This window comes from Nicotiana tomentosiformis, chromosome 3 (assembly GCF_000390325.3).
Source record: "Nicotiana tomentosiformis chromosome 3, ASM39032v3, whole genome shotgun sequence".
NCBI lineage: Eukaryota > Viridiplantae > Streptophyta > Magnoliopsida > Solanales > Solanaceae > Nicotiana > Nicotiana tomentosiformis.
The window spans coordinates 135,775,222-135,793,619 of NC_090814.1; the positions used below are offsets into that span (position 1 = coordinate 135,775,222).

Genomic DNA, 18,398 nt, shown 5'->3' on the forward strand with positions numbered 1-18,398 from the left:
CACTAATAATGGATTGAAAGCCTTTTAAGGTGAAATGTATATTTTTTGTAGCTAAAACTTGTTTAAATCGGATAAATACCAAAACTTGAACATTTTTTATAATAAAGTTTCAAATAATATATAAAACAAAAAAATCCTTTCTTAACCATGTGTACCACAACAGAAGCGCAAAATCCTTCTGACGGCGCAGCTAAATTCGCCAAAATACAAAACAGTACGAATAGTAAGTTTAGTTGGGCTTTTACTAGTTGTCTGTTCTAGAAATAAAACAGACCATACTTGGGGCAGATGATTTAACAATGGGCTATTTGTTGACTTAGGTCCTCTAAGAAAATGTGGGCCGAGTAATCGCAAGGTCAATATTTAATTGATTGAGTGCACTTTTCTTTCTCTTAATTCACTTCGAGAAGAGAGATTTATCAACCTTTTCCAACAAGTGTGAAACACACAACTAAAAAGTCAGAAGAAACTCGAAGAGCCCTTCTCAAAAGGAAAATTCGATTGGAAAGAGTGGTTAACATCACCATAACTCCCAACTAAGAAGTCACAAGAAATTCGAAGACAGCCCTTTCCAAAAGAGAGATTCGATTGTAAAGCTAAAGCAGTGGTTAACATCACCATCAAATTCCACATGAGATAACTTTTATTATTGATATTAACGAATCCAAAGCTGAGCATTGATTCTTTATGGATTGATACTACACCAAGTGTAGAAAAAACTACACATCATGTGCCAACTGCTAAGCTGATGAAATATCCAAAAACCTTTACCTCTTCGGTCTTCACTATTCCCTGGACGCTTATTCTACTAAGGATTAGTATACATACATGACAATCGGTGGCGGAGCTAGAGTTTAGATTACAATTTTAGCCGAATCCACTAGTTTTGATTCAAATTCTATATTTGACTTAAGAAATACGTTAAATATGTACAAATTATTAATAACTTAATTAACCTATATGATTCAAATAGTGGCTCTCTTTTGACAAAGTGCTTGTCATGACTTAAAAGAGGAAGCTAAGTCCACAAAAGACACCTTTTAACCTTTATGTTTGGGGTCTTGTCCTTTCAAGTCAGCATCGTGTTCTTCTTTATTAAGTTGTCTTCTGCGTCCAACTTGCTATACGCTATTTGCGTGTTTTTAGTTATGGTCGTATCCTCACGCTTTGCATGCAATAAACCAATTTAATTCTGTGTGCCCAACGTGTTAATTTTATCTCCTTTACTACTTTCATCACTGTCTACGTACTCTAGTTATCAATAAGGTAACTTCTGACTTAAATGTCGTTTATTCGCGTAGAAGAAAACCATGGGGACCATCTTTTATATGTACAACGACGACGACGATTATCCAGTAAATCCCATTATTAGGGTTTAGGGAGGGTAGTGTGTACACAGACCTTACCCCTACTCCGAGGATTAGAGATGATGTTTACGAAAGATCCGCGGCTCAAGAAGACGAAAAGAGACAATAGCAATAGCACCAACAGATACCTTAGAAAAAAAAATAACAACATCATGAAAATCAGAAAATAGATGCAAAGCAAAAGCGATAGCCAGTAAATATACTCGGCACAATAAAAAATGAATGAGTAGTAAGACACAACATTGCCATCTTTTATATGTAATGGAAAGAATTAAAGCTACTGATTCAAATTGCACACTTGAAGTTTCTACTATTCCCAAAATTAAATGGCAGTAGGCCCAAAATTAGGTTGTGTAACTGATTGCTATACAATATTTTGGAGTCAACGTGTAAGGGATTATTTGTGTTTGAAATAAAAAAATAACAAAAAAATAGAAGTTAGTGAAGCCACATGATATGGAATTTTTTCTACAGAATAGGTCTGGCTTAATGATCAATGAAGTTGAAAGAAAGACCATTATATTAGTGTCCATATTAGATAAAAATTCTTTGTACAAGATTTTGTTTCCCAGAAAAAATTGAATAATTGATACAACATTTGATTTCTCGTATTAAATTCTGCATTACTGTTATTAACAAATTAAAACTTATATTGGAAATAAATTACTATATTTTATGCGAATAGGAGGTTAGAATGCACATATAAGTATAGAATAAAATATTTAAAGACAGAATTGCTCTTAAGTTAGACAATTTCTATAAAACAAATCTATATATTTTTACTCACCGTATAACATACCCAACATTTTAATATCATAATCGCTTGCATAACGGAGTAGTAGTTTAATTTATCAACCAAACAAATATCCTATTAAATCCTATCAGGGGGTACTGTAACTGATGGGAGGTTTATAACCTTAATCCCATTGGATAAAAAAGTGTTATTTACGTTATCCCTTTGCTCATCTCTCTTTCCCTCATACCCGACCTCTTCCCTCTACAAAAGTTTCTATATTCTATTTAAAGAATTTCTATGTTATTTTTATTGATCTCTTGACAAAAATAATCATATAACAAAAATAACATTTGTAATAGACTATAAAATCAAATCTCCTTTTATTTGAAAGAATTCTTGTTTATTTATTTATTTATTAGTTTTCTACATTTTAGTACTCTTGCATATTTATTCGATTGATGCGGTTTCCTTCATAGATGCAATGATAAATTTGCTAAATTCAGTGTTCTTTCTTTCACAGAATAGTACTCTCTTTTCCATGCCAAATTTGGAAAGTGTTTTAAACTTCCTCAAATTGCAATAAAACATGGGTGGAAGGTGGAACATCGACAAACCCAAAACTTAATCAAATCTTAACAGTATACCTGCTTGTACCGCTGCAATAAGCATTGAATCCAAATAATTTAGACATAGATATGAATAATTTGAGTATTACCCAATTATTACCTAATGAATTTGTTTTCACGAAAACAATCCAGCCACCAGATTAACATACAAACCTTGATACCACTAGTAATTAATTTTCATAACTATTACGGAGGACAAAATTTCTAAACTTTTATACACTTTTGGTGTTTACGTTAAATAGTACTATGGTGTTAATGATAATCATAGTTAAATGAGATGAAAATGTATATTAATTAACTATAATTAAGCTATAAAAGTTTATGTATAAATATAATTATTTATTTATTTATTTAATGCAAATATCGAGTGCGAGCTATTATCTCACCTTCTCATTCTAACCTAGAAACAATGGTGTAGCCACACTATCTCAAGGGTGGTCAAGTGAACACTTTTCCTTAGAAAATTATAATGTTTATATGGCTTAAATAATATTTTATATTGGTAGAATATATATTTTGAATATCCTTAACATAGTTATAGAGTCGGTCCACTCGTTTATGGTGTTCAAAGTGAGGTGTTGTTCACGGCGTTTGAATCCTTGTCTAAATTATGCACTACAAACCCTCTCGACCTTCTTTTTTTTTTTTTTTTACTTTGGTTTAATACTTACTTTTATTAGTAAAATACTGCTCTTTGTTATAAAATCTTGAATTATGGTGGATGTCCATAAACCACCAAATGAGTAATGCTCACTACTCTTCTCCATTATCTCCATAACTTTCACTACTACAATACTGATGGAATTATAATTATAATTCCATAACCTTCCCATGATCTTATTCCATGATCTCAAATGTTTAATGATATATTTCTTCATTTTTCATGTCTATATAAATGCCTTGTAATAGATGGAAAGAATACACAATTGAAGAAGAAACAAGAATCTCTCATCTCTTTCTCTATATCTCTTAATTTATTTTTCTTTGTTTCATATTATTACTTTGAACTATATTTTATAACACTTTTATCTTTTTTTATGTTATTTTTGATATATAAATATCATACCAAGCCAAAACCGTGTTTAGGCCGAGGCGAGTTTGAACCCAGCAGTACTTTGGCTAGTCACAAATACCGAGTGCGACTCAAGTTGAGAGTTAAGACCCTTCTCTTTATTATTACTATGAGTTTGATAGAAAGCGACTCCTCACGCGTCAGAAACTGAGAATATATATTTTACATTTGGGTGGGGAGACCTATTTATAGTCTTCACCCCACAACAACCATAATAAATTTTTATAGATTTACTAACACGGCCTTCTCAGAAAATTACAAAGCACATAAAATAATGATTGACCCACGCCCCAAACAGGCCCCCCCCCGTATAAATCACTATCTTTCCCTTGCCTATTAAAGGAGTGGACACACACAGTTGTAGCAGAGCTTCTCATTATATTATCCACACGCATAGAAAATACTAAAATCTGTCTCTTCTCTTTGTATTTTTAGCTTCTTGAAATTATTAAGGAAGGTGATCTAATCCCAGAAAATAGCTGCTCTTTTTCCTGTTTTATAAACTAGATACAGACTAATTCCAATTGGGTTTTGTTTTTCTTTTTCTCTCTCTCCTTAACGACCCTAATTTGCAGTCCTATATTTGTATATTGGTATATATCTTCCATCTCCTTTTTGTGGAGTTCTTTTGATATGGCAATGACGAAGACCTTGTCTATGATCTCACGAACTGGAAGAGATTTGCAGAGATACAACGATGGCTGTCGTCAAGTTGTTGGGTGTGTATTCTTTTTTATTATTCTTATAATTTTCTCTGTTAATCCTTCATTTTCTTGGCTTAAATTGAATAAAGTTGAAAACTTTTTTATGTGGGGTTGTTTTGAATTCTTAATTTGATACCAAAAAAAAAAATTCAAATCAATTTATTGGTATGTTGAATTATCTTTGATCAAATTGTCATTGATCTGACTTCTCTGTCAAATTTACCAATGGTGCAGATGCATTCCGTACAGATACAGAAAAACCAACCAATCATCTACAGTTCAGGGGACCCAAATTGATGATTTGGAATTTTTATTGATCAGCTCACAGAAGAGTCCAAGATGGATGTTCCCTAAGGTACAGTTTCCATCCAATTGTCTGTTGTTTTTGTTTCCCATATTTAGAGTATTGATAATATTCTTTTAATCATTCTGAAATTTGACATTCTTTGTTTTGCAAATGAAATTACAGGGTGGTTGGGAAACTGATGAGGCATTAGAAGATGCAGCTTTAAGAGAGACCTTTGAGGAATCTGGGGTTATTGGTGAGGTTGAGGTTCATGAATTTTTAGGTACTTGGAATTTCAAGAGCAAAAGCCAAGGCACATTTCATGAGGGACACATGTTTCCTTTGCTTGTCACTGATGAACTTGATGATTGGCCTGAGAAAACTGTCCGAAAACGATTATGGGTATGTCTCGAATCTCCCTTTCTAAGTAAATTTGATCTTGAATCACTTCGATTCTTATCCCTTTCTAGTAGGAGAGTGTATCCTGATCTTATGTTTGATTCCATTTTGCAGTTGAAATTTAGTGAAGCAAGGGAAGTATGTTGGCATTCTTGGATGAAGGAAGCTTTAGATGTCTTTGCTTCTAAGCTTACAAAGAGAAACAAAGAAGAAGAAGAGCCTCAGACATGCGCTTTCGATGAATTGTCCTATGAACAGACAATTGGTGCTGTATCTGACCCAATGTTTTGTGTAGAACCAAGAATCAGCATAGAAGCTAATGATTTGACATGTGAAGAGCTAAGAATTAGCCTTGTAGGTAAGCTAAAGTTCAATCAAGAATCAAGAACAAAGCCCTTGTTCGATGAAATTAGTAATGTAGCAAACTCAATGTTCAGTGAAGAAGCAACAATGAGCACTAAAGCCCAGCAGATGTTCAACGAAGAAATGGGAAATGGCCATGTAACTCCAATGTTTGGTGAAGGTAAAAGAATAAGCATTGCTGCTTTCAGCTAGCAAACAAATGAAGGAGAAACCTCAAGACTTTTAAGAACCACGGACGCCTATCCAGCAGAATTCTCGACGAGGTGGAGGCCAAGAATCAGCATAATATAAAGGAGAAAGAAAGAGCCTTGGAACCTTGTTAAGAGAAATTTTGGTGACTTAAAGTGCAGGAATTGGCGTTATAGCGCACAATCTGCAAAAGAAAGGAAGAATAGCCTTTTGATGCAGTTACAAGCAGCAGTATTATGGACCAGAGAAAAGAACCCTTCAATCCCTGCCTGATAGAATTCTCATATTGTCACTTTAGCCAGATATAAGCAGATGGTCTGAAGAGCAACTTATAAATCCAGTTTCTCAAACTCCAGATTAGAGAAGATGACATGAGATCTATCAGGATAGAGAGATTTAGAGGTTAAATCCAAAAGTTTCTAACTTCATTCTTTAATTCTTTCATACTCATTCATTCTTTGTTAGCTTTTTCTAACTTAAGTCGAATAAATGTACATCAGCAATCGTTTGATTGTGCGTAAAGAACACTAGAATTGAAAGAAAGACTGTGTCTTTCGTTTGGCATTACAAATTCTTCTCTAGTTTGTTGGCATAACCCTGTTCATTCAATTATTGAACTATATAATAATGGATGTGAAGTTCTTGACTTGTCTGTGTTCTGGAATTTGGACAAATTTATTACTGTTGGCATGGATAGGTGAAGAACTTGAATTTTCGACTCTTCTACCAACCATAAGTTTTAAACTCTAGAAAGACTACTCTTCTATGTATATTATTGCCGACATGAATAATGAAGCCGATTGCAGTTGACTGTATAATAAAAAAAACAAGGAAGTTGCCATGAAACAGAGAAACATGTTTGCATGGTTAGAATTATTTTTTTGGAATCATTTGATTTTATTAAATGGTGTTCCGACAAGTTGCTTGGAGTTCACGAGGAGGACATACCCATCATGCACAAAAAATCTCTTAAAAAAATAGCAATTCAAGATATGGTTGATGAAGTACTAATAAATAGGAGAAATAGGGTCCCCTCATTTCACTTCATCTTTGCCCTCACCTGAAATGTAGTGATTTTGTTAATGTCTGAGTACTTTATCTTACCCAATTTTAAACTTATTTTTGGAGGGAGCAAGTCTAAAGTAGTCAATTTAGAATAAATGTGATTTTATTATAAATATAGAATTTAATTTTTTTTCTCGTATATACACGTAATTTAAAATGAAAGTAATGAATTTAGTTGAACTCGTAAACCTAACCCTATATTCGCCTTTGTATAAGTGGGTCACCATTTGCCCACTAGCGAAACAATCCTTGGTTGGCTTGGTACAATCCTTGGTTGGGTTGGTCTTATGCACCATGGTAGTAAAGAGTAAGACGGTAAACCGACTAGTGCTAAGATGTCACGGCCCAAAATTTCACTACAAGAGTCGTGATGGCACCTAGTCTCTAAGACTAGGTAAGCCGATTTTCATTGCATTTTTTTTTAATTAAATAAATAATTAAAACTAACAGCGGAAATAATTACAATTTACAACCTCCCAATACTGGTAGTACTGAGTCACGAACTCTAATTAAAGACATAGAATGATCACGAGGACCGAATATACAATACTGTTTGATTACAAATTAACAGTACAATGAAATAAAAAGACTCCAAGGGACTGCGACAACCAAGCAGCTCTACCTTGAATCCTTACGATCCCGCTTTAACTCTGCTCAAGTCCGTTATCTTCAATACCTGGCTCTGCACAAAAATGTGCAGAAGTGTAGAGTGAGCACACCACAGCGGTGCTCAGTAAGTATCAAGACTAACCTCAATGGAGTAGAGACGAGGTACAGTCAAGACACTCACTAGTCTAATAACCTGTGCAATATAATATACAAAATACTAGAAAATAAATAATCATAAAGGCAGGATAGATAAAACAACCAGTGATATGCACAACAGACAACAAGAATACCATTAATATCACTCAACAATTAATAAACACAATTACACCCAACTAAATCAAGCCCTTCAAATAAATGTATTTCACAAAGTTCTTCCAGATAACTCTCTTTCATTTTATAAACCGCCTGGCAATAGCCACAGGCTCCCAATTTCAACATAAATCAGATTATTATTAATTTACTAACAACAAGAGAAGTTGCACAAGGTATAAAAATAAACACAAGAAAATCACAACATCACATGAAAATTGTCAACACCACAACCCCATATCATCACATATCGTCCCTGACAATAGCCACCCTTATCGCTCCTATAGCCATCCTTATCGCTCCGCCCACACAATATCAATAGCCACCATTATCGCTCCTATTGCCACCTTTATCGCTCATATAGCCACCCTTATCGCTCCGCCCGGACAATACCAATAGCCACCCTTATCACTCTTATTGCCACCCTTATCGCTCCTATAGCCACTCTTATCGCTCCGCCCAGACAATATTCCAACAAACACAACAGCAAAATGCCACCCTTATAACCACATAATATCAACGGTGAAATGCCACCCTTATCTCCCCAAAATAACAACTCACAATAATTTACACGGGAAATTATCACAACAACACAATAAAATCAATTCATATCACAATTTGCCCAATGGCCACAACCAAATTTCAAAGATATGACAAAATTAATTAATTTCACAACAAATAGCTCAGGGCTCCACACAATGTATATAACACCCAAAAACAATCAATGGAGATAGAAATTACTCAACATAAAGCAAAGTCTTCATTAAATTCAAATTTTCAATAATTATATAAACACATATTCTTAAGCTCATTTAATTAATTATTTGCATAACAAGATTCATATTGGAATTAATTTCCAAGAAATATTAAACCAACAATACTCACAAAAATTCATAAATATTTCAAGTAACAATCACATCAACTTATCATATAAAAACAAATTCAACAATAAGGATTTAGGCATGGCAAACAGATGATTTAATAATTTTCCACAATTTTCCAATTTACTACACAAAAATGCCTAAGACTTTAATTAAATGAATTTTTGCAAGTATAATCCCGAGTACGTACTCGTCACCTCGCGTACACGGCTTTTTACATTTCACAAATGGCACATAAGACTCAATGCCTAAGGGGTAATTCCCCCACTCGAGGTTAAGCAAGACACTTACATTTTTGAAGTTAGGCCGATATTCCAAAATAGCTTTCTTGCTTGAATTGATATCCGGACAACTCAAATGTATCCAAATTAATTGTATAAATTCATTAAAATTCATCGGAAACAATTCTGGATAATAATGCGTCGACATAAAATTTTATCCCAAAAAGACAACAAAAGTCAACACGGGCCCCTCCCCTCGGAACCCGATAAACTTTTTATGAAATCCGAATACCCATTCCGATACGAGTTCAACCATACCAATTTTATCGAATTCTAATAACAACTCGACCTCCAAATCTTAATTTTTCGTTTTAGAATCCCTAAGTTCAAACCCTCAATTTACACCTCAAAAACATGTAATCTAATCGGATTATTCGATGATAATTCAATATTATGGAGTAGAAATGATCACAAGGGACTTACCTCAAGTTTTCCCGTGAAAACCTTGCTCAAAAATCGCCCACCCCGAGCTTGAAATGCCCAAAAATGGCATAAGCTCGGAACCTCTCTGTTTTTGTATTGCCTAGGGGTTTTCGCATCCGCGGTGATTTCTTCGCACCTGCGGTAAATTTTTCGCACCCGCGGCAAATTTTTCGCATCCGCGAGCTCGCACATGCGACCCTTTTTCGCGCAGGTGCGATCACACCATCAGCCCAGCTGCTTCAGCTCCTCATCCAAATCCAAATTCGATCCGTTAAGCATCCGAAACTCACCCGAGGCCCTCGGAACCCCGTCCGAACATACCAACAAGTTCCATAACATAACACGGACCTACTCGAGGTCTCAAATCATATCAAACAATATCAAAACGACGAATTGCACATCAAATCAAAATCTATGAACTTTGAACTTTCAAATTCTATATCTTGTGCCGAAACATATCAAAACAATCCGAAATGACTTCAAATTTTGCACACAAGTCATAAATGACATAGCGGACCTATTCAAATTTCCAGAATCGGATTCCGACCTCGATATGAAAAAGTTACCCCCCGGTCAAACTTCTCAAAAATTTAACTTTCGACATTTCAAGCTTAATTCTACTACAGACCTCCAAATAATTTTTCCGACACGCTGCTAAGTCCAAAATTACCATACGGAACTATTGACATCATCAAAATTCTATTCCGGAGTCGTTTCCTCAAAAGTCAACTCTCTGGTCAACTATTTCTATTTAAGCTTCAAATTAAGGATTGTTCGTTTAATTTAATTCCGAATCTTTAGTAAATCAAACTCGACCATACTCGCAGGTCATAATACATATTGCGAAACTGCTCGAGACTTTAAGTCATTGAACGGGACGTAAAATCTTAAAACGACAAATCAGATCGTTATATAAGAGTACAACGCATGACGTTTGGTTCGACACATATCACACTTTTGAACTTTACCGTAAACAAAAATATGATATTTAAGTGAAAAAAATAGACAAACAAGTCCATTATTCACCAAGTTTTGAACCTTGTCCCACTTACCCTAGCGAATTTCTTAGTGATAAGACACAAAATGAACTTACTTTTTATGCATTGTGCTTTAAAGAGTACTAGTTGAAATGTCAAAATGTTTAATGTGTACATTTAGGGGTCGTTTGGTATGATGGATAAGTAAAAATAGGGATGAGATAAAAATTTAATACTATCTTATACTTTGTTTGGTTACTAAACCTGGAATAAGTTATCCCGGGATTAAAATTAGTACGATGATAACTTATACCTTGTAGGGTTGGGATTATTATCCTAGGACAAAATAGTGAAATTCACAAAAATAGCCCTAAGGTCCTCTTTCCAAATATTCATTCGGTTCATTTGTTTCTCTTTATGTGCTTCGAAAATTATAAACTTTTGCTCATAGACTCCTTTTTTCTAATTGAATTTTTTTGTATATTAATTCTTTTCATTTTTATTATGGCAAAATTAGGTTTTCTTATAGATCATCAACTATTGTCCGATATCAGCAAGAAGATTTAGAAGAAGAAATCAGCAAATATATTTCAAAGAATTGATAACTTGAGCCTCAAAAAATTATTTAATACTTGTTGATGTAAGAATTGGAAATTGATGTGTCAACTAGATAAAGGTAAGATGGAGGGTATTTTTGTAAACAAACAACTTATTAGAAATTATGCAATGTATGTCATTTTTAATACAACATACCAAATAATGGATAAAAAATAATACCAGAATAACTAATCACATTATAACTTATACCAGCAGTATTCAAACCATACGACCACTTAGGTAATTTAATTGGCTCATATATTAGTGTAAAATCAACGGTCCATTATCCCTTTTCAAATTCAAAAAAAATCAGTCTTTGCCCAAGGTATCCGTCAGAGAAACCCTGCTTTCTCGAAGAAGAAGAAGAAGAAAGAAGAGGCAAAATCGCCATTACAAACACCATAATGGGAAGGCACAGAGTGAAAACTGACTACGAAGAAGTCCGGAAAGCACAAATCTTAGAAAACCAGGTCTCTCCTTCTCTCTCCATTTTGAATGTCTCTTTTTCTGTCAATTTTAAATTCCTATAGCTGATTTTATTTGATTACAGGCTCGATTGGCCAGTGTTGGACTTTCAAAAACCATAGCAGAGCTTCGAAATATCACTGGTAAACCACAAACAGAGAAGAAAAAACATAACAAAATTGACTACTTCTCCACTCCTTTGCGTCGTTCCAAACGATTAAAAGGAGGTAATGATTCCAAGGTTGAGAAGAGTAGTGCTGAAGAGACTAATAAGCCAAAGAGGCCTACAACTGCTTTCTTCATTTTTATGGAAGAGTTCAGGAAACAGTACAAAGAAAAACATCCAAACAACAAATCTGTTGCTGCTGTGGGTAAAGCTGCTGGAGAGAAGTGGAAATCCTTTTCAGATGCAGAGAAAGCTCCTTATCAAGCAAAGGTAGAGGAAATGATGGCTGAATACCAAAACAAGATGCAGGCTTATAACATTAACAAAAAACAACAGGCTGCTGCTGATGTTTCTGCATTACCAAGAGCATTAAGTTTAATAGCAGATTGAAAATATTATTATTAGCAGGTGATGTTTGTTTCAAGAAATAGCATATGACATTTCCTTAGCTTGTCTGTAATCCCTAGATAAATGTTTGTTTAGTATTTCTTTCCCTGGTTTTGTTTGGGGTTTAATTAGTTGGGAAAGAGAAAGAAAATAGATCATGAGCTGGTTTAAGGATTCCAGTTGTTCATCTACTCTATTTTGTTGGTGCTTAATGATAATTCAACTTGGGCTTGTCCGCCAGCGTATTACCGAAGCCAAAAAGTGTGTCTACTTATGTCGATTGTCTCTCCTTTTCTTTTGCCCTGCTAAGATATATAGATAGGAGAGTCAAGAGTGAGTGTGGATTTTCCCTAAGCTTTTAGAGATATTGGGATTTTCGGAAGAATAGAGATGTTGAAGATGATTTCAGAGAAATAGCTTTTCCGGCTAGAAATTAGAGTGATTTTGTTCTTCTTAAAAAACTAAAGTGGTTTTACAAGGTAATTCTCATACCTTTGAAGCCTAGTGCAGCTTTTTGTATGATAACATACAAGCCTGCTCAGCTTTAGGCCGGAGATTGACGATTGACTAAGCGTGTAGCTCGTGGAAGCCAAAAATAGAGTAACCCACTTTATTCACAAGCCAATAATCATCGCATAAATTTATGTTTATATCTATAAAGCCAACTTCAACACATACCATAAATTTATGTACAAAAATTAACTGAAATTGCAATAATTTTAGATATGAACCTATAGCTTTATAGATATGAGTTAAATACTAAAAATCTTAAAGGTTTAACTCATAAAGTTTAAATCTTGGATCCGCCTCTATTCGGTGAAACAACAAAAACCACTATCTCGCTCTTTCCTTTCTTCTATCATTTTTTTTTGAGGAAAAATAAGTCGCCATATTGAAAGAGAAACATAATTGCATTGTTGAATTATTTTGTTGGAAGCACTCATAGGTCATGGAGTGTCTTTAAGAATCATACGATTATATCAAATTGAAGTTCCGACATTTTGTTTGGAGTTCACGAGGAGGACATACCCATCATGCACAAAAAATCTCTTAAAAATTAGTAACTCAAGATATGGTTGATGACATGAAATTGCTTGTACTAAATAAGAGAAACAACAGTCCCCTCGTTTCACTTCATCTGTTCCTCACCTGAAATGCAGCGATTTTACTAATATTTGAAATAGTTTATCTTGTCTGATTTTGAACTTATGGTAGGTTTGCAGGGTGCTAGCAAAATTATAGTCTGTAGCCTTAAGCATGAATGCGGGTTAGGTCAAATCTAATAGTTTTTGTTCAAACAATTCATTTGTGTTAAATTTTTTTATTAAATATGTACAAATATTATTTAAAACTGAATTAGTAGCTCTTAAAATTGTTGTTCTAAAATTCAGAAATCATAAAATTGAAATCCGGCTCTACACGACACATATTACTTTTGCGAAAACTTTCTAAAATTTGACAAGTGGAATACCGGGTCCCACATTTGCTAGTGAAGATGGAAAAAACAGAGAACAAAAAGAAAGTTACAAATAGAAATTGTCTCAAAATTAAGAATACTTGGTTATATAATGTCCAATAAGGAAATGACACGTGAATAATTTAAAGGGGCCAGGGTGCCATAGTGAACAACCGTCAAGGCTGTTGGCATTTTTGTTAGCTTATTAGTTAAGAGTAGGAGTGGATTTAGATGGAAAGTACAACGGAGGATAAAAGTGTACTATTTAGCAAAGTACATGGGTAAATTCAGCCTTTTTACTTGTATAAAATGTCCAATTTTCTTAATTCAAGACTTGATGGGTTGTTTTACATTTCTAAAATGTTTTGTCTAATATCAACGGTCGATTTTCCCATTTCAAATTCCAAAAAGTTCAGATCTTGCCAAGGTATCCGTTAGAACTGAGAAAGCCTGCAATCTTAACGAAGAAAGAGGAAGAAAATCGCCGTTGAAACCCTAAGGTGCAATAATGGGAAGGCTTGGAATGAAAACTGACTATGAAGAACTGCGAAATGCCCGGATCTTGGAAAACCAGGTCTCTTCTCTTTCAATTTGAGTGTGTAATTTCTATCAATTTGAATACCTATAGCTGATTTCCTTTTGATTACAGGCTCGATTGGCTGGTCTTGGACTTCAAAAAACAATCGCAGAGCTTCGAACTATCACTTCCAAACCTCAATCGGAGAAGAAAAAATATAACAAAGTTGACTATTTCTCCACTCCTTTGCGCCGTTCCAATCGATTGAAAGGCAACACCCCTCCCGAATTAGACTTGCGCCGTTCGGGTCGCTTGAATGAGAAGTCCTGCTACTCTGCTCCACCAGCAAAAAGTATATTTTTATGTCTCTTTTCTCCCTTTTTTGAGAGTGATTGTGGATTTTGGCATAAGAATGATGTATACTTTTTGTATTTTGTTTTATATTGCTTTCAGGGAAATTGGGACTTTTCGAAGGAGGAGATGTTGAAGATGATACTGAGAAGAGACCTGCTAATGCACCTCTGCTGAGAGTGAAAGATGGCTTAATACCGCACCTTACACCGGAAGCTTTATCTAGGCGTTGCACTAGCAAAGAAAGGGGAACTATATATGACCCTATTTTTGGTATTTGCTGTCACTTTTGCAGGTTTTATACTCGTTCTCTAATACCCTTGCCAAAAACTTTTTTGCCATTCATTTTGCAAAGACTTCAAAATTTTGTGCACTGATGGTGAAAACTATTCACACAATTAGCTAGCAGTTGGACATAGATTTGATTGAAACTTGAAAAAAGAGTTTTTGAAGTTATGTTGAAAAATAATTTTTGAAAGTTGAAATTATGTTTGGACATGCATTTTATTTGAATAAAAGTTAAAGTTTTGTGAGCGGAAGAAATTTTTTTGAATTTCCCCCCCCCCCCCCCCCCCAAAACATGATCATATTTCAAAATTGTTTTAGAAAAAATGAAGCCATAATTTATGGCCAAACGGGAGCTTAAAGTTACTTATAAAGTAATGATAGATAAATTTCTGTTATAAACATGAATCTGTGAACCTGGTAAAAATGTTGCGGAACCTGCTATAATAAGTTAAAATACTGATAGTGTATCCTTTTGCAAATCCGAGTTTTTGTTACTCAATGTGAACGGGAGCTTAAAGTTACTTATAAAGTAATGATAGATAAATTTCTGTTATAAACATGAATCTGTGAACCTGGTAAAAATGTTGCGGAACCTGCTATAATAAGTTAAAATACTAATAGTGTATCCTTTTGCAAATCCGAGTTTTTGTTACTCAATGTGCAATGAATTGAGGGACTTCCCACAAGACGGCTCCTTTTTTTACTTTTTGCTAGGAAGCGTGGATTTTGAGCTTGAATTTACATCTATGTCAGCTGTCCATATGTACCATAAAACTTCTAATCTGCCACACGGGAATCAGTAGAAAATGATGAATTGTGATCATTAATGCAGACAAAAGAAATTGTGTGGTGAAGAAGACTGTAAACGATGTGGTGATTTGGACACGGATCAACCTTGCTTAGGTTAGTCTTACAAATTCTTTTGTGTTTTGTGATACTACTAGTTTATAGACAGACTGATGAATAGTAAAATATTTCCGATATATACTATATACAGGCAAGACAGATTGTTCAATTTGCCATTCTACCAATGGTGTTCTTTGCCGAGGTTGTCTTAAGGTTCGATATGGTGAAGGTGAGGCAATAGCTATATATTTTTAGACACTAAAGGTTATGCAATCATATGGTTTTAAGCTGAAGATCACTCATGTTGTACTCTGACCACTTAAAATGGATTTGCTGCAACTCTAGGGCACTAATACTATTCTGTTCTGTTTAATGGAAGGCCCGCCATTATAAACTTTGTGACATTGATTTTTGTTTTCTTATTATGAATGTTGATTAAGTTCTAAATCTGTGTAAATATGTGTTAGAACTGGAGGAGGTGAGAGCAAATAAAGGTTGGGTATGCCCTCATTGCACTGAAGAAAAAGGCATCAATCCATATTGGATATGTAACAGGTACTTTTGGTGGTTATATAGAACAGGAGTAGGTGCCTATGAAGTTACATTCTTTTGATTCTAATACTGGTACCGGCAAATTTCATTTGGTGTTTTTGTAGCTCATTGTGTCTAAAGAAGCGAAAGATGGCTCCAACTGGGATCGCCATATTCAGAGGTTTGTATGTTAGTTACTAGTTTACTTGAGGGTTTGTTTGCTCACATCTGTTGTTATGGTGGTGTGTATTTAGAATTTTCCTAATTCTTGTGTATCTTTTCATTGTTGGATCTTGGACAAAATAGCTAGAGAGATGGGATACAAATCAGTGGCGCATCTGTTAATGGATCAGCTTCAGCAAGCAGTGAAGGGGAGATGATATGCTTTTTAGTGAATTTTGCACTCTTACTAGATTATAAGAGCTACATAGGCAGTAGAATTAGCTTCTGAATGTAAAGATGAATGTTATTAAGACCAATCACCAATATTGTAATGGCTCGGATCCTCATTTTCAAATCTGCTGCACAACTTTTCATTTGAACTATATCTAAAGATGAGAGATTGGTGCGAGTCCTTTTTTCATGAAATGTTTTGTTGAAAGTCATTTCTACTGTTGACTACTGGAATGAACTCAAGAACTGCCTATGGCGCATCTTCTTTGATTGTCTCTTATCCCTCAGTCTTGTGCCTTTGATATTGTATACGGTCGAAATAGATTTCGACCTTTCTACGTTCGATCGATTTCAAGTGGTAAGAAGTCGGAGTGAGATTTTGGGAGTGAGCTCCGAAGTCAGTACTAACGAGCCTCGAGTCCGAAGGTTGCTCGAGCAGTCGGCTCGATAACCTTATTGAGCCCGTGACCGAATCGATCCGCAAGACACTGCTTTGAGGTCGGAAATGCGCGACGCCCATCCCGAAGGTCGAACTCGAGCCAAGACCGAAGGGCTCGACCCGGTAACGAGTTCGAGCCAGTATCGAGCTCACAAACAAGAGCCGTTGCAACCGCACCAAGAGAGAGAATCTTGGCGGGAATCGAGGAAGAGACAAATCATCATGAGTCCTCCACTATATGCTTTATTTTATTATTTTTTGTAAAGACCCTCTACTATAAAAAGGGGAATCCTTGTAAACTATGTAGAGACTGAACACACGGAATAGATTGGAACAAAAAGATCTTTTCTCGTATACAAAGATATCTCTTTGTGCTCGTTTTACTTGATTTTATTCATTCTTTTTGCTCACCATTGTCATTCTCATAATCAAAATACTTGTATTGTTATCTTTATATCAAAGGGTATTACGTATCCTTAGAACCATACATAAATTTAACATTATTCGATTTTTCGAGTAAACAGTTTGGCGCTCACCATGGGGCTAAGGATAACAGTGATTGTTTGGTATAAATCTACAGTACACACCAACTTACAAATTCAAATCAGCAATGGCTTTACCTATCGACCACGAAGCCGGCCTTCAAGATGAAACCAACAACTTGGCACCCGGGGTCGGAAGGCCACTTGACAATGGCACTAAGGCTCGAATCGTAGTACCCAAAATTCGAGCCGAAGTACCATTAGATGTCAATTCACAAATAGCTCTGGAGGCGAATCAGTGTTCCGAACCGAAAAGAAGCATTCAGGGCGCTACTCGATCCGTAGCCTGAGACACCCATAACGCGGGGGAAATTGGGGCCAGCTTGCGTATGATCTTCGAGATGCTACAAGCCCAACAAGTAGCAATAGCTCGGTTACAGAGCCAAACTCATATACAAAGCAGACCGAATTCCAACCGGCTTCGAGAAATCACCCCCGAAACGGAGCCCGCCATAGTGAAATCAAACGAGCAAGAATCGGGGACCACTCCCAAAATTACTAAATTGCTCGAGAAACTCACAAAACGAGTCGAAGACAACGACAAGAGAGTGGAAACGTACAATGCCAGGGTCGATCAAATTTCGGGGGCTCCCCCAATGATAAAAGTGCTTGATTCGAAAAAATTCATACAAAAGCATTTTCCCTCGAGTGCGGCACCAAAACCAATCCCCAAAAAAATCCGTATGACCGAAATTCTCAAATATAATGGTACGACCGATCCTAACGAATATGTCACCTCTTACACATGTGCCATCAAAGGTAACAATTTGGAGGACGATGAGATCGAATCCGTGTTGTTGAAAAAGTTCAGGGAGACCCTCTCGAAGGGAGCAATGATCTGGTATCACAATTTACCACCAAATTCCATCGATTCTTTTGCCATGTTAGCAGATTCGTTCGTAAAGGCATATGTTGGTGCCATAAAGGTTGCGACAAGGAAGTTAGACCTCTTCAAAGTAAAGCAAAGGGGTAATAAAATGCTGCGGGAATTCGTATCCCGATTTCAAATGGAACGCATGGAATTGCCACCGGTCACAGATGATTGGGCCATACAAGCTTTCACCCAAGGGTTGAACGAGCTAAGTTCGACAACATCACATCGGCTGAAACAAAATTTGATCGAGTATCCAGCA

At 35.5% G+C, this 18,398-nt stretch overlaps 3 protein-coding genes and 1 long non-coding RNA gene across 4 annotated transcripts in view; 3 read left to right on the forward strand and 1 right to left on the reverse strand.

Annotated features, from left to right (window-relative positions):
• The window catches only part of LOC104085444 (uncharacterized), a 191,330-nt gene that overhangs the window by 160,657 nt on the left and 12,275 nt on the right, over window positions 1-18,398 (reverse strand). The gene's annotated exons all lie outside the window — the stretch shown is intronic.
• Window positions 4,167-6,388, forward strand: LOC104109769 (nudix hydrolase 18, mitochondrial-like). Its single transcript, XM_009619129.4, has 4 exons — window positions 4,167-4,520; window positions 4,740-4,860; window positions 4,975-5,193; window positions 5,305-6,388. The coding sequence occupies exons 1-4, from the start codon at window positions 4,435-4,437 to the stop codon at window positions 5,743-5,745; spliced, it is 867 nt and encodes a 288-aa protein (XP_009617424.1). The 5' UTR covers window positions 4,167-4,434; the 3' UTR covers window positions 5,746-6,388.
• LOC104109768 (high mobility group B protein 3-like) lies at window positions 11,164-12,142 on the forward strand. Its single transcript, XM_009619128.4, has 2 exons — window positions 11,164-11,354; window positions 11,435-12,142. Exons 1-2 carry the CDS (start codon window positions 11,289-11,291, stop codon window positions 11,903-11,905), a joined length of 537 nt encoding a protein of 178 aa, XP_009617423.1. The 5' UTR covers window positions 11,164-11,288; the 3' UTR covers window positions 11,906-12,142.
• Window positions 13,695-16,462, forward strand: LOC104109767 (uncharacterized). The gene is made up of 8 exons (XM_009619127.4): window positions 13,695-13,932; window positions 14,008-14,227; window positions 14,329-14,521; window positions 15,347-15,417; window positions 15,512-15,589; window positions 15,828-15,915; window positions 16,017-16,072; window positions 16,198-16,462. Exons 1-8 carry the CDS (start codon window positions 13,867-13,869, stop codon window positions 16,269-16,271), a joined length of 846 nt encoding a protein of 281 aa, XP_009617422.1. The 5' UTR covers window positions 13,695-13,866; the 3' UTR covers window positions 16,272-16,462.

Excerpts from the sequence above, each read along its gene's own strand:
- LOC104109767 (XM_009619127.4), top strand. The coding sequence starts at position 13,867 with ATGGGAAGGCTTGGAATGAAAACTGACTATGAAGAACTGCGAAATGCC. Across the intron at positions 15,590-15,827 it reads TAAGGTTCGATATGGTGAAG|AACTGGAGGAGGTGAGAGCA; the intron begins GTGAGGCAATAG and ends AATATGTGTTAG. Across the intron at positions 15,916-16,016 it reads CCATATTGGATATGTAACAG|CTCATTGTGTCTAAAGAAGC; the intron begins GTACTTTTGGTG and ends GTGTTTTTGTAG.
- LOC104109769 (XM_009619129.4), top strand. The coding sequence starts at position 4,435 with ATGGCAATGACGAAGACCTTGTCTATGATCTCACGAACTGGAAGAGAT. Across the intron at positions 4,521-4,739 it reads GGCTGTCGTCAAGTTGTTGG|ATGCATTCCGTACAGATACA; the intron begins GTGTGTATTCTT and ends CCAATGGTGCAG. Across the intron at positions 5,194-5,304 it reads CTGTCCGAAAACGATTATGG|TTGAAATTTAGTGAAGCAAG; the intron begins GTATGTCTCGAA and ends TCCATTTTGCAG.
- LOC104109768 (XM_009619128.4), top strand. The coding sequence starts at position 11,289 with ATGGGAAGGCACAGAGTGAAAACTGACTACGAAGAAGTCCGGAAAGCA. Across the intron at positions 11,355-11,434 it reads CACAAATCTTAGAAAACCAG|GCTCGATTGGCCAGTGTTGG; the intron begins GTCTCTCCTTCT and ends ATTTGATTACAG.